This window comes from Trifolium pratense, linkage group LG2 (assembly GCF_020283565.1).
Source record: "Trifolium pratense cultivar HEN17-A07 linkage group LG2, ARS_RC_1.1, whole genome shotgun sequence".
Classification (NCBI taxonomy): Eukaryota; Viridiplantae; Streptophyta; class Magnoliopsida; order Fabales; family Fabaceae; genus Trifolium; species Trifolium pratense.
The window spans coordinates 55,167,349-55,182,605 of NC_060060.1; the positions used below are offsets into that span (position 1 = coordinate 55,167,349).

At 33.9% G+C, this 15,257-nt stretch overlaps 4 protein-coding genes across 4 annotated transcripts; 2 read left to right on the forward strand and 2 right to left on the reverse strand.

The window, feature by feature from the left end:
- Nucleotides 1–164: 164 nt before the first annotated feature.
- On the forward strand, nt 165–3,036 carry LOC123903951 (TPR repeat-containing thioredoxin TTL1-like). Its single transcript, XM_045953639.1, has 5 exons — nt 165–1,216; nt 1,364–1,559; nt 1,881–2,053; nt 2,147–2,480; nt 2,650–3,036. The coding sequence occupies exons 1-5, from the start codon at nt 318–320 to the stop codon at nt 2,773–2,775; spliced, it is 1,728 nt and encodes a 575-aa protein (XP_045809595.1). The 5' UTR covers nt 165–317; the 3' UTR covers nt 2,776–3,036.
- Nucleotides 3,037–3,830: 794 nt separating this feature from the next.
- LOC123903950 (PLAT domain-containing protein 3-like) lies at nt 3,831–4,869 on the reverse strand. The gene is made up of 2 exons (XM_045953637.1): nt 4,709–4,869; nt 3,831–4,608 (listed from the first exon to the last, which is right to left on the reverse strand). Exons 1-2 carry the CDS (start codon nt 4,778–4,780, stop codon nt 4,096–4,098), a joined length of 585 nt encoding a protein of 194 aa, XP_045809593.1. The 5' UTR covers nt 4,781–4,869; the 3' UTR covers nt 3,831–4,095.
- A 2,361-nt stretch (nt 4,870–7,230) lies between these two features.
- LOC123903952 (PLAT domain-containing protein 3-like) lies at nt 7,231–8,461 on the reverse strand. Its single transcript, XM_045953640.1, has 2 exons — nt 8,162–8,461; nt 7,231–8,033 (listed from the first exon to the last, which is right to left on the reverse strand). Exons 1-2 carry the CDS (start codon nt 8,231–8,233, stop codon nt 7,518–7,520), a joined length of 588 nt encoding a protein of 195 aa, XP_045809596.1. The 5' UTR covers nt 8,234–8,461; the 3' UTR covers nt 7,231–7,517.
- Nucleotides 8,462–12,157: 3,696 nt separating this feature from the next.
- LOC123903953 (ankyrin repeat-containing protein BDA1-like) lies at nt 12,158–14,868 on the forward strand. The gene is made up of 2 exons (XM_045953641.1): nt 12,158–13,258; nt 13,950–14,868. Exons 1-2 carry the CDS (start codon nt 12,662–12,664, stop codon nt 14,676–14,678), a joined length of 1,326 nt encoding a protein of 441 aa, XP_045809597.1. The 5' UTR covers nt 12,158–12,661; the 3' UTR covers nt 14,679–14,868.
- Nucleotides 14,869–15,257: the final 389 nt, after the last annotated feature.

A 15,257-nucleotide genomic window follows, 5' to 3' on the forward strand; every position in this document is an offset into this window, starting at 1 on the left:
TCAAATTTCATCTCTACAATTTCAAAAGAGAGACATAATAAAAAGTTATAATTTAATGTTTTGAGAGCCTCTCCAGGAGGAGGCATTGTTGATTAATAATCTCCTGGATCAAAAAATTATACAATTCAATTATGTCTCAACATTGTGGATTATAAGGTGTTTAATTGTTTAAACCCTTGTCAACATTTTATTCCAAAGGATTTGGTGGGATTAATTCATATTTGCCTCACCCTTGTCTTGATTAGCTTAGGAAGAATTTATTTGACTTTGTAACAATTCATTTTACAAAGAATTTGTAACATTATACATAGAAAAAAATGGGAGACATTTCACCGGAGAGAAAATCGGGTTGTGGATTGATGACAACGGTATTCGGAAGACATAGTCAACGGTCGAAAAAAGCTACCTCTACAGGATCTTCTCCCATACCACGTAGTAGAAGTGCCTCTAAAGAGGTAGTTTACGTCAATCCACCTTCACACAACGTAGCTTCTCGTTCTGTTTCCAATTCTTCTTGTTCATCAAATAATAATAATAATCCACAGAGAAGAAACTCCAACGAAACGACAATGCCACGTGGCACGTCAAAAAATTCAAATTCATCAACTACACAGGGGTATGTTAACCAAGGTAGGAGGGTGCCAAAAGAAGTTGTTGGAATTTCAGGTGAGTTGGATACCATGATCAATGATCACCAAAAATCTAACTCGAAAGGGAGTACTTTTGTTCGCGCTTCTTCTGGCAATGTTATGTTATATGGACATTTAGGTAATCTTAGACAAGGAGCTAAAGATAATAGTTATTCAAATGCAATGGATAATTATAACCAATACTTTGAAAATGCAAATTCAAATGTTGGAGGAAACACAAAGAATGTGTCGAGTATTAATAAAGAGACAAATTCCTCGACGAAGTTGAAGGGAGAAAATACGGGTGGTGGTTCACTTTGTAGGGCTATATCAACTAGAATGGATCCAGAACAGTTGAAGATAATGGGGAACGAGGATTATAAGAATGGAAGATTTGCGGAGGCGTTATCTTTGTATGATGCAGCTATTGCAATTGATCCTAAAAAGGCTGCTTATAGAAGTAACAGAAGTGCTGCTTTAACTGCTCTTGGTAGGCTTCTTGAAGCTGTGTTTGAATGTAGGGAAGCTATTCAAATTGATCCTCATTATCATCGAGCTCATCATCGTTTAGGAAGTTTGCATTTTAGGTAGGTTATGCATATGAAATTACGCAACATTAATTCAACACTTCTATTCGATCTTGTTATCGGATACATATATCTTTTTGCTTATGTTTATGAGCGGAGGGAGTGACTGTCTGACTGATAGCGTGCGTTTCTTACTTTTTATTACAGATTAGGAGAAACAGATAAAGCCCTTTATCATTATAAACAAGCAGGGCCAGAGGCTGATCCTGATGAAGTTGCTAAAGTGAAGATTCTTCAAGCTCATTTAAATAAGTGCACCGAGGCTCAAAGGGTAGGAGATTGGAACAAACTCGTGGTCGAGACCTCCAACACTATATCAGCTGGTGCAGATTCTGCTCCACAGGTACTAATCAATTATTAATTGACCTATATATCATATCATCTCGTCGACTATTTTAGTTTATGGTTTTGAATTGTGGTTCCACTTGCAATTTCATTATGCTACAAACCTTTATATTGCAGTAAAATGTGGCTGCAATATATTGTGGCCACAATAACAATTGCGGGCCACAATTTAAAACTATTACCCTAATCTCTCTCTCTCTCTCTCTCTCTCTCTCTCTCTCTCTCTCTCATACACACACACCTAATGTTTCTATTGATCTATCACACACACATACATGTAATGTTTTTCTTGATTATGTCACTGGTTTTGGTTTTTAAGATATTTGCATTGCAAGCCGAAGCCCTGATAAAACTCCGTAGGCATCAAGATGCGGACAACGTAATGTCAAAATGTCCTAATTTTGATGTTGACGATTGTACCAAGTTCTTTGGACCAATTGGTAATGCAAATTTGTTAGCAACACGAGCTCAAGTTGATCTAGCTGCTGGCAGGTAATTAGTCCTTGTTTAGTTTCTGGTCTACCAATAATTTCAGAAAATAATGTAACTTGGAGAAATGACAATCATTGAACATTGTGTTATCAGATTTGATGATGCTTTGGAGGCAGCACATAAAGCAACTAGGCTAGACACTAACAACAAGTTAGCAAACAAGGTATTGGGAAAGGCTCGAGCCGTGACAGGTGCAAGATGTAGAGGAAACGAGCTTTTCAAGGCGTCGAAATTCTCTGAGGCTTGTAATGCATATGGAGAAGGGCTTCAGCATGATCCATATAACTCAGTTTTACTATGCAACCGAGCCGCTTGTAGATCAAAACTTGGTCAATTGGAGAAAGCAATTGAAGATTGCACCGCTGCTCTTAACTTACGCCCATCTTACACCAAAGCAAGGTTGAGAAGAGCTGATTGTAATGCTAAGGTGATCCGTCGACCTTTTTTTTATTTCTTTATATACTATACTTGATGCAATTTAGGCGAATATATTATATACAAGTTTCATAACATACGATTAATATTTAACTTGTTGGGATATATATATCTGCTAATAAGATTTGTGTGATGTCGATATATTGTGAAATTGATTATAGTTGGAAAGATGGGAAGCTTCAATAGGAGACTATGAAATCTTGTTAAAAGAGACACCAGAAGACGAGGAAGTCAGCCGTGCATTGTCGGAGGCTCGGGTCCAACTTAAGAAACAACGAGGCGGATAAATGACATAGTTAGAGGGGATCGAAGATCAATGAAGATACCAAAGGAATAAACATCTGCAAGTTTGAGTTTACCGCATGCTTTGTTTCATGTCGAGAAAAGAGCTTTTTTTGTGTGCATCGGCAATTAAAGAATATTACACATCACAAGATCAATCCTTTGGAAAAGAAAAGTGAAATTGCAGTGTTTAGAGCCAAAAAATGAAATTCACTTCAGAATTCAAAACATTTCAGATATAAACACAGCACTGTTTGTTTTGAAGCTAACGGAACTAAAATTTAAAGTTACAAGTTAGTTAGTAATGTATAGTACTCTCTTTGGTTTTCTTGTTTCTGTTGTAAGAAACTACATAACACTTTTTATGATGGATTTGTATATTAGTCTACTAGTAATGCCACTAATTAAACCTTCATATACATCAAAATCAATTATCAATACAGTAAAAAAAACAAAAGATAAACAAACACAAACAAGACAACTAAGAAGGGAAAGGTTAAACAAAAGAAAGCAAGACAACGAAAAGGAGATAGAAACGAACCTGGATTGCCTGCGGTCACTGACTGCACGCGATCACACATATATTAAGACTGCAGTTTTCCCAAGTCACCAAAGGTCATGAAATCAAATTCATTGCTGACAAAAACTTATTAAACCAAAATGCAGCAACCCCTTGTTAAGGCCTTGTGGTCCTTGATTTGAACAGCTCCAAAATAAGTCCCATTTTATGATATTGTGTGTGAAATGATTGTATAAAATTACAAACATGTTTATCCTATATTGCATGACATAAAAGATATAAAACTACTACCATATATTAAAAGTAATGTTCCATAAACTAATAGTCTAATACATAAAACTTGCAGACACTAAAAACAAATGGATGGATCCATTTTGTCAAGCATCTCAAAATCACTAAGAGCCACTCATTTTATTCTAACTTAAACTCATTTCACAATTCATTATACATATTAATCTACAATATAATTTCAATTTTTTAAAAGTATATACTATGAACTGTTAATTTTGAAATCAATAATTCAATAATTACTCTATAAAATCAAAGAGAACTGAACCTTTTTATTTCTGAAACTCAGTCCAAGTACAGTTTTTCAATGCATCATTTTACATAAAAAGACAAACTCAAAACTACAAAACTCCTCCAAAAATCCAAGTTTTTATTCAATGACAATACAACATACAAAGGTTCTAGACAAAGAACCCGATAGCCAATTCTACTTTGCGACTTAAATAAGACCGCAAAGTAAATTACAAAGCATACCAAAGTCAAAAGGTACTCTCAGATATAATATCCTTATGGAAATTTAATGCACGGCAGAGCGCAAAATAGAGAAATCTGAGTCAGGCCCAGTCCCAGACTCAGATCTGACAGCATCAACGATCTTTAATTCGGGACGGGCCTGACCCAAATTATACTGGCAATCATTCCTAATAGCTGTAAGCTCGTAAGGTGACGTGTCAGTAGCAAGCCACTGTTCCACGGTAAATTCATGCTGAGCACAAGGAGTGTGGACCCCAGTGGAAGTAACCTCCACATAATTACAGTACCAACCGTGATGAGAACCCGATCCGTCTGAAGTCAAATTCAGATTACAAACGGGTCCATCTAAACAAGGACCTCTACCACTGAATATGTCAAGGTTGCCCCGTTCGAAGTAGTTATAACCCGAACCCATTAACCCGCCCCATGCTTCAAGATTCTTGATTAAAATTCCGTAACCGTTTGCGTTGTATAATGTGAGGGTCATGATTGAGTCTGTTCCTGCTTTGATGATCGACCCGGTTCTAACGTACACCGTGTACACACAATCCTCATCCTATGTTAAAATATTTATATTATTATTATGTTTAGTAAAAATTATATTTAACCATCAGTTAATTAACAACATAAACATAAATGATTAGAGAAAGTCTTACCGATTTGACGGTTGCGGTGAAGCAAAATGAGAGGAGAAAGAGGAGAGGGAGGAGATGAGTTGGGTTTGCCATGAGATTGAGATAGAGATGAAGTTGGGGAAATTGATGAAGTTGATAAATAGAGGACTGACATGTGGTTTCTTTGCTCCATGATTTGAGCGGGCTCCATACCTGGACCCTTTTATGATTTTTTAAGAGATATTTGTGTGTGAAATGATTATTGTATTGGGTAGAACGTAGATTATTCTCCCGCTTCTAAATATAAGAAACAAATTATATTTTAGATTGATTGAATAATTAATGTATCTGATTTATTTTTATTAAATTTTTTTTTGGTAGAGAATGTATCTAATTTATCATACAAACTAAATATATTACCGTTGTTTAATTAACTTAAAAAATGATTTATTGACATGAAGGACCGAAAGAGTATTTGATTATTACAACCATGTTGGTCCGTTTGTATCACTTATTAAGGTTTTTGAAGAAGTTAAATTAGCTCATCCAAATTGGCACCAAAGAGAATGAAACCTGAGAGCTTAAGAATGAGTACACACTCAGGTCCCAAGCCAATATCACCAGACCAACTCAAAGGTTGTTGTGATTGGTCAACATACCATATAAGAATTGTGACACCGATGTCCACCGAAATCAAAGTCATACAAAAAAATAGAGAAAGAAAAATGTTGAAGAGAATTGATGTTTAGTGGTTGAGATTGAAAACTTAAGGATGTCCGGTGAAATTTCTATTAGAGAGGATCCATTTTCGAAAATTGTATAAGATAGGTTACCAAAATGACAATGATAAATAACATGGCACTAGTAAATAATATTAGGATACCAACATTCTGTTGATATTTGTGACCATCATTTCACCATTTTCCTCTTTCTCTTTCGTGCTATAGCGTTCACCGTTCTATTCATCTTCTTCTTTGGTGCTAAGGTCCTCCTTCGTCTTCCTTCAACTCAAATGCGCCTAAGCAAGTTAAATAAGGTCTTCCATCGTATTCCTCACGTCAGTTTGAACTCAAACATGTTTCTCTTCAATCGAGCTTCAGGGTTCTACCTTCGATGGCATTCGAGCTTCAATCGCCTTTTTCCTTCTTCGTATTTGTAATGTTCAATTGCTTTTTGTATTCCTCTTTATTTCAAGCTTCAATCGCGTTTGCAACTTCTTCGTGGTGTAAGTTAAGTGAGAGATAAAAAATAAAAAATGAAAAAGGCTTAAATGCAGTTTTACCCCCCATGTTTTGAAAAATGCGGAATTTTACCGCCTATTTTAAAATGCGGAATTTTACCGCCCCTATTTTATAATTTGTTGGATTTTGCCCCCCACCAAAATTCTGCACAAAATCTGCTTCTGAGCCTCAAGTTCAAAGCTTCTCACAGAACTCAATTTGGATCAATAATTCACAAAACTGATACCGAAACGACCGTATTCGAGTTAGCTTTCCACAGAATCAAACCCCACTAAATTTGGAGTTATAGAGAGAGATTGATTGCCGTTTTAGTGAAGGTCTGTCCAATTACTAATTCTGCAAAAATCTACATGTGATCATCAAATTCAACATCGTCTACCAAACGCATCGTAACTCCAAATTCGATGAAATTGAAATGTTAACAAGGGTAATTTCGTTAGCTTTCCATACATGTAATTAGTATTAAAAAATGAGCTACAGGGTGAGAGGCATGACGAAAATACCAGTAGTAGTTTCATACGATAATTAATTTGAACAGACTTTCACTAAAACGGTAATTAATTTCTCTCTGTAACTCCAAATTTAGTGGAGTTTGATTCTGTGGAAAACTTACTCGATTGCGATCGTTTCGGTACCAGTTTGGTGATTTATTGATCCAAATTGAGTTCTGTGCGAAGCTTTGAACTTGAGGCTCAAAAGTAGATTTTGTGCAAACTTTGGTGGGGGGCAAAATACAACAAATTATAAAATAGGGGGTAAAATTCCGCATTTTAAAATAGAGGAAGTAAAATTCCGCATTTTTCAAAACAGGAGGGTAAAACTGCATTTAAGCCAATGAAAAATTACATGAATAGTAGTACAAATGCAAATTCATCATCCCTAAAAACAACGAAAAATGAATTACAAATCAACTTTCAACATTCAAATAATATAACAAAATTTAAAGTCACATGAATATTGAGATTTACAATATTAATTACATAATCATTGATCGAATAAGTGGTTTTAAAATCAATGAGCTAGCATAATATTTTTATTTTACCCTAATAAAGTCAATGAAAACCAAATATTTTTAAGGTTATGTTAACGTGTGCCCTAAGGGCACATGATAAGGTATCCTAATATAGAAATATTGTATTTAATAATGTAAGAAATTTAATGCATAAAAATAAAAATACACAAATTCCCAAAACTAATTTCTATATTTGTTTCCTTAACATGTGCCCTTAAGGGCACAAGTTAACATTATCCATATTTTTATGTTTGAAACTTTGTGCGCATATTCTTAAAGCATCATTTTTACATGAAAGCCAATCCCAAAAGTCCAAAAGCCCTTGATGAAGCTGATTTTATTTTTCAATGATATAATAATACAAATACAAGTGTTCTAGATGGAGAACCTGATGACCAATAGTACAACTACTTTGCGACCTAAACAAGGTCATGTAGGACACACTATCTGTAACTTCAAACCATACCAAAAAGTACCTCAAAATATGAAGTACTATCTCATCAACACTAGCAATACAAATTATAGAACCACCTCCAGACAATAGCATAATTAAAATAACAACCGAGAACCATACAGATTTATTGCTCTAATAATCATCCTACACCCGAACAATTGACCTCAAAATAGTGTAATCGGATCCAGGCCCGGACCCAGGCCTGGATCTAACAGCATCAACGATCTTCAATTTATGATGGGCCTTACCCAAATCATTTGAGCAGTAGTTTCTAACAGCAGAAAGCTCATAAGGCGAGGTGTCGGTAGCGAGCCATTGTTCAATCGTGAACTGTTCTTGAGCACAAGGAATGTGGACTCCAGTGGAAGTAACCTCCACATAATTACAATACCATCCATGATGAGCACCCGACCCGTCTGAAGTCAAATTCACAGCACAAACAGGTCCATCCAAACAAGGACCCTTACCACTGAATATATCAAGGTTGCCCCGTTCATAGTAGTTATAACCCGGACCCATTAACCCGCCCCATGCTTCAAGATCCGTTATGTATATTCCGTAACCGTATGCGTCATATAACTTTAATCCGATGATTGAGTCTGTTCCTCCTTTTATGATCGACCCGGTTCTAACATACACCGTGTACACGCAATCCTCATCCTATACATCAGACAAAAAATATTTAGACATATTATTTTGACGTCAATAATTATAATTAATCCATACAGTTGCGCGTAGAAAATATCTTATTATAACACAAACAAGAGAGCGAAAAGAGAAAGTCTTACAGATGTAACGGTTCTGGTGAAGCAAAACGAGAGGAGAAAGATGAGAGCAAAGAGAGATGTTGGGTTTGCCATATGAGATTGAGAATTGAGATGAAGTGGGAAATTGAATTTGTTTCAAAGTGATGGATACTGACAATATTGTGAAGTAGGTGTGTTCATAAATAGAGGAGTGACATATGGAGGGTGGAAATTGAATTGATCAAGCTAGCTAGCTGAAATGTTAAATATGTTCTTTATGGACAAGTTTTGATTAATTTGCTTTTTATTTATTATTTTTGGAAATGTTACTGTCATGCGGTGTCCTCTGTTGGTTTGCTCAGCAATCAGTTACTTTGAAAGGAAAATTTTGAAATTCTTAAAAATAAATTTATTTTTTAGATTTATTATAATAATTTTACCTTATTTTAGTTGAATATTGATATTTCTACAACTAATTTTAGTTAAGTAAAAAAAAAAAAACTTTTGTTTCCTTCTTTTTTTGGGATAAAAACAACAAATAGGAAACAAAAAATAGAAGAGAAAATAAGAATAAATCAGAGTATGAAATAGAAAATTGTCCAGAATTAGTTCTACAAATATAATTTATCTTTTAGTTTTAACTTTGTCTCTTAAGGGTGTTCGTACATCTTGTACATATTTGTCATTGATAATTACAAACAAACACATTTTTTTTATAGTACTCATATATAAGATAAATGTTTGACATTGATACATAAAAAAGAAATTAATAAAAATTAAATATATTAATCCTTGATAATTATAAACAAAAAAACAGAAGATAAATATTTTTCATTGATGCATAAAAATAAATTAATATTTTAGCAAAAACAATATTGGATTTCTTATCAATATTTGGCACTTATCATGCATATAGTGATAAGATCATTGAACTGACTAAACTTAGAATTTTTAATGGTCGATATTATCTTAAACTGTCAATAGAAATTCTAAAGAAGAAATATAATAATTTTTCTTTGATCTAAGATTAACATAGTAATTGGAGGTCGCTGAGAAGTCTGCTTTATAGCAGTTATTGATTGGTCTGGTATTGCGTGTTGACAGGGAAGATAGATGGAGATGGGTGCCAAATGCTTCAGGCCTTTTCAGTGTCAAATCTGCCTATATTTTTTTGCAATCCCGGTTGAATTCGAGTTATTTAGATTCTGATTTAGTTTATGATTTGCACAAACTGTGGAAGAATGATGTTCCGTCAAAAGTGGGAGTATTTGGCTGGCGCTTGCTTCTTGAGAAGCTTCCGACTCGCGCCGCTTTAGCATCTAAAGGTATTTTATCTAATCCTCATGATTTACCTTGCGTTTTCTGTTTTCAAGAAGTGGAAGATTGCAACCATGTTTTCTTTAGTTGCTCTAAAATCTTTGAAGTCTGGAAGCAAGTCTTTTTGTGGTTGGGTTTTGATTACAACCAACAAGAGGGCGGATGGAAACATTTCTTGAGGTTTGGATCATTAGTGAAAACGAAGAAGGGAATGAAAGTTCGGCATTTGATTTGGTTGGCCACATCTTGGTGCATTTGGCGCATGCGGAATAATATCTTGTTTAGAGGAGAGAAGGCGGACTACTCAACTTTGGTAGATTCTATTAAATTCATTTCGTGGCTTTGGTTTAGTGGTAGAGCAGGTCGCAATGCAGATTATTTGTACTAAAACTGGTGTATTAATCCTCTCTACTGTCTTCATAGTATATCAGAAGTTATGTATATTTGTTTTTGTAAGGGTTTGAGTACGCCTTGTACTCCTTATTAATACAAATCTTTGCTTATCAAAAAAAAAAATGTTATTTATTGTACTCTAATTCTGGACACCTAGTATCTCACGGTACTAGTTGAAAAGATATTGAGTACAATTAAATACTTGTATAATTAATGATTAACCAAGATGGGAGCTGTCAACTCATGGTAATGAGTTTGAACTCTATGATAAAATGAAAAACATGGCCAGGTGAATTGAAATAGAAAAGAGTTTCTTGAGTCATATATGTTAACTTAATAGAGCTTGACAATAGTATCATGCTCTAGAGTTAACCAAAGTTGTAACGACAAAGGAAAAATAAATATATTATTCTTCTAATGGTTCTTGAAAGTAAAATAGTACTTCATAGTATCCGGACGTTAAGGAGTGTTACTAGACGCCTACCTTGATTAATATATTTATTTGATTAATATATTACCGACTTAGTATTGAAACTACAAAGTCACACACAAACGAGTGTTCTAATTCTTACTAAGGAATTATTTTATTTGACAAATTAAATTAATGATTTTAATTAAAATAAAACTATAATTCTAAGTGGAATATTATTTTATTTTTTTGCTAGTACAAAGAATACAAATAATATAAGTATAAATTGAGCATATTTATTTTTGAAATAAATATACTATATATATATATATATATATATGGATGGTGAATTGGTATATGAACAAGTAGTGAACTGATATATGAACAAGTAAGCATATTGATTCATAGTGGAGGCAATTAACATGTTAATTGATTTTCATATTAGTGGAAATATGAAAATAAAAGTTTTTCTATTGAGTGGGAATTGATTTCTTTTATTTTGATAAAAGTTCACATGCCTATAAATAGATACCATATAACTTGTTCAAGACACACTACTTTTCATCATATATCCATTTGCTTAGTTTTCTTGTTTCACAAACGCAAGAGTTGCTGGTAAGGATTGAGCTCGGTGTGGATAGCGTAGAGACTTCACACTATTGAAGAAATTTTTCATGATTCAAGAACTAATTAACAGGTACATGTTTACTGTTATATTAGTTTGTCATATAATTTAAACAAAAAAATAGATCCAATTTTATCCGCTGTGCGTGTTTTGAACACATTTTTTCTTTATATGCACCATGCATAAATCCTAGCTCATTTAGTGGTATCCCAACATAATTGCTTCGTACACCCCAGCCCATTTCGTCATACACCCCCAACATAATTGCTACGTACACCCCATCCCATTTCATCATACACCCCCCAACATAATTGTTTCGTACACCCCAGTCCATTTCGTCATACACCCCTCCAACATAATTGTTTCGTACACCCAACCCATTTTGTCATACACCTCCCAAGCTCATCTCCAAACTAATTGCAACTAACCGTTATAATTTCTAATTCACTTTTCTGTCCAAAACCAACACCAACAACAACACGAAATCATCGTTCATCATCATCACCGTCACCGAAATCATCACGGGAATCATCATTCATCGCCAAGTTCGAGATTAGTGATTGAAAATGGTTTCTTAATAGTATATCAATTCTTATTAATAATTTCATTGTTTTTTTATTTTATTACACAATTATTTTGATTTTACATATAAGACTATCAAAACCATTAAACCACAATTATTTTGGTTTCAAAGTGATTTTGAAAAAACTAGACAAAGGCAAAAATTCGTTTTACAACGGAAGAAACAAAAGAGAGACGATGGGACTTTACAAAAAAAAGCGGTAAAACAATGAAATTATTATTAAAAATTTACCACTTTTTTTGGTCAATCGGTGAATCAATCAATCAATCAGTGACCACTTTTTTTGAAGCGTATAGATCATCCATAAAAATTTTGAATTTTTTTTAAAATCATTCGATATGTTATTGAGACTCATCAAAATTAACGGTATTAATAAAAACCCATAAACCGTTAATTTTGACGGGTCTCAATAACATATCAAATGATTTTCAAAAAATTTCAAAATTTTTATGAATGATCTATACGATATGAACTTTCAATCAAACGGTGAGTTTTATAAAATTCCTATTCATTATAATATAAATCACTACTTATGCACCATCCACGACATAAAAGCTTGTGCTAGACTTGGCCCCCTATCACATGATTCACATCCAACAAAGGATTAGTAAAGATTCAAAATGACAACAAAACCCAAACACACGTTTCTTTTACAAGCGCGTTTCCTCAAATGGTGGAATTTACTTTTGCTTTAGCCTTTAGTGATGACCAGCAAAGCGAAGACTCATTGACTTTTGAGGAAAAGAAGTAAGTATCTCAGTCGAAATTTCACAGAGCTATCTTGTCTTCATACAAGAAATCATAAGCAAGTTGTGTGAATGAAGCCCTTTTGCTTTTTTAGAAAGAAGGAAGTAACTCGGTAAGGAGGTTGTGTTGTGTTGTGTTGGTAAGGAAGTAACTAGGTAAGGCATGTGAATGACATTTGTGTCGTTTTTTTTCACATCATTATTCGGTCAATTGAACTGTCTAATCTAGTTCGAAAGTCAGTTCTGAGATCAAGTGATTTCAACCGTCTCCAATTATAGTTGTAGGGATCGAACTGTGGTTCTTCCTACTGATTTCAGCGTCAATCACCGCTAAACCAACTAACAATTGATTTCTTGTATCATTATTTTATTTTCTATATAAAGGAGTAAAGAAAATGGAAACCATGTCAATCAAATATCATTTATTGTTTTGTCTACACACATTACTACAATATTTAGAGCTTCAAACATGAACACACATATTGGTAGCCGGTTGAAAGCTGCAGCTCAAGCCGGTAATATAAATGATCTCTACAAAGTAATTCAAGATGATCCATCCATTTTGGAGGATATAGATTTAATGCCATTTATTGAAACTCCTTTGCACATCGCTGCATCTCTTGGTCATCTTCAATTTGCCACTGAAATTATGAGGTTAAAACCTTCATTTGCTTGGAAGCTAAATCCACAAGGATTCAGCCCCATCCATCTTGCTATGCATAATGACCAAAAGATGATGGTGTATCGCTTTGTTAGCCTCAATAAAGACCTTGTTAGAGTTCAAGGGAGGGAAGGCATTACTCCTCTTCATTTTGCAAGTCAAATTGGTGAGGTTGACCTTATAACTACATTTCTCATCTTGTGTCCGGAATCCATTGAATACTTGACTGTGAGGCGCGAAACTGCTCTGCATATTGCTCTTAAGAATGGACAGTATGAGGCCCTTCAAGTACTTGTTGGATGGCTCAAAAGAGGCAGTATCAAGCTGGAAAATGACATAGTAAACCAGATAGATGAGGCAGGCAATACCATTTTGCATATTGCAGCACTAAGTAGTGAGCCGCAGGTATTCTTATGCAATAACTAAAATAACATGTCTCTTGTATATTTTTCTTGTTTTTCTCCCGATAAAAAAATAGGTTTAAATTAATAAGTTTCATGAGCTCCAGGAATTTCGTTTTTAGTCCTTGCTGAAAAAATTTCAATAACTTTTATTTTGAGCAGCAAAAATCTTTTATTAACAAACTCACTGTAGTATAAGTCATGCCTTTTTTTTTTACATAAGTTTGTATAATATAAAATATGGATCACCATCCATTGTTAAAAAAATTTAAATTTTTGCAAAAGATATTTCTATAATGTATTAAACATGACCGTGAAAAAAAAATTCAAAATTTCGAATAATATACAGTTGACTAAATAGCAGAGATCAAAAATCATAACAGAAAAATATTTGAAGGACTAAACTTTGCTGAAATTTTTTACAAGAACTAAAAATGAAATTTGAGATATATTTGTAGGAACTAAAAAAAATATTTAACCCTAAAAAAATACTTATAAAAAATACCTCCCTCCTCAAAATGAGTTATTTATGTAACTATTTCACACATTAAAAAAAGTTTATACAACCAAACTCCAAGGGTACCAAATATATTTACTAAAATTTGTTGTAAAGATTTTAGTTTCTAAATAACATGAACGATTTCTAACAACTGCATTGTTCATTTATTTATTTATTTTTTGAACAATAAGTACAGGCACTTAAATTGTTGATAAAGACCAGAATAAATTTGAATGAAAAGAACTTGGACAACAAAACCTCATTAGACATAGCAACCAGTTCGGAGATGAAGAGTATATTATTCAGTGTTGGAGCAAAATCTAGCTCAGAAGTTGTTGCTGCTCCCACAGTTGCACGTCTACTTATGAGACCAAATATTCTTTCCAAATGGTTAATTCGGCCAAATGGTGAGAAAATAACAGAGGAGGAGAAACACAACACTTGGTTAATAGTTGTGACTCTTATTGCAACTGCCATGTATGGATCAATTATGACTCCTCCTGGTGGAGTTTATCAGATTAGTGTTGGTGACGGCAATAATTTAAACATTACTTCCTCCAATTCTACTCTTTCTACCTTCGGATTTCCTGGGAGCTCGGTATTGTCACCACTGCATTTCTATTTGTTTTCAATTTTGAATACGCTTTCCTTTGTTCTATCAATTTTAGCAATATATATTCTGATCCCAAGTGGGAATGGGATACAAAGCAAGCTGGTGTTCTGGTTAATAGCTTTGTTTTTCATGTCATATATGCTTTCTTTGCAATGGATAACCCCGGAAAATGTAGAATCCTCTCTAGTTTGTATACCTTTCCTTTTCATTTTTACTTTCAGTTTATGGTTTGTTAATTCAATCAAATTCAGACTAGCCAATTTCAATGTACCTAATTGGAAGCGCAGTGTTAAGAACCTGAGGATGCAATAGGAGAAACAGCAATGAAGGTTGTGGGTCAGAGATAGATTAGTACAATCATTAATGAGATCCGCAACTCAAACAACCGCCGGCCAAATTCATTGGTTCTCATTGTTATAGTTTGTTTTGTTTATGTTTATCTTTCTATAGATTTTGTTGATTTGATTGTTTATGTTTGAATCCATGACCTATTTATGTACTATTTTTCCGTTGAATTTTTCTTGGTAGGATTTTTAATGGGGGAGGATTCTCACACCCTAAGTTTTAGCTATTATTTTGCACTGTATCTTTTTAATTTTTATTTTTGTCTCATTAGGATAGTGTTTTGGATTATAAGGGTGTGCAGAAGGTGAAGGGTGTGGAAGAAGCACCCTGGTATGCTCTTAATATAGCTGAACTACCACGTAGCCCAGGTCTTCAATCACCTTAAATCCCATAGAGGCAAAATATAATAGACATGATAAGTGTCTTTTACATAAAGTAAGTTTGGTTGAAGCATTTTATCAAACAGAAAACATGCATCTTACAATGAGACAGAACAAAACCAACATCAAAACAAAGCAAAGACCAACACAACACAAAAATTCACTT

Coding starts and splice junctions, on each gene's coding strand:
- LOC123903952 (XM_045953640.1), bottom strand. CDS start 8,233: ATGGCAAACCCAACATCTCTCTTTGCTCTCATCTTTCTCCTCTCGTTT. Junction 8,034..8,161: donor TCACCAGAACCGTTACATCT/GTAAGACTTTCT, acceptor TCTGATGTATAG/GATGAGGATTGCGTGTACAC.
- LOC123903950 (XM_045953637.1), bottom strand. CDS start 4,780: ATGGCAAACCCAACTCATCTCCTCCCTCTCCTCTTTCTCCTCTCATTT. Junction 4,609..4,708: donor TCACCGCAACCGTCAAATCG/GTAAGACTTTCT, acceptor ATTTTAACATAG/GATGAGGATTGTGTGTACAC.
- LOC123903953 (XM_045953641.1), top strand. CDS start 12,662: ATGAACACACATATTGGTAGCCGGTTGAAAGCTGCAGCTCAAGCCGGT. Junction 13,259..13,949: donor CACTAAGTAGTGAGCCGCAG/GTATTCTTATGC, acceptor CAATAAGTACAG/GCACTTAAATTGTTGATAAA.
- LOC123903951 (XM_045953639.1), top strand. CDS start 318: ATGGGAGACATTTCACCGGAGAGAAAATCGGGTTGTGGATTGATGACA. Junction 1,217..1,363: donor TTAGGAAGTTTGCATTTTAG/GTAGGTTATGCA, acceptor TTTTTATTACAG/ATTAGGAGAAACAGATAAAG. Junction 2,054..2,146: donor GTTGATCTAGCTGCTGGCAG/GTAATTAGTCCT, acceptor TTGTGTTATCAG/ATTTGATGATGCTTTGGAGG.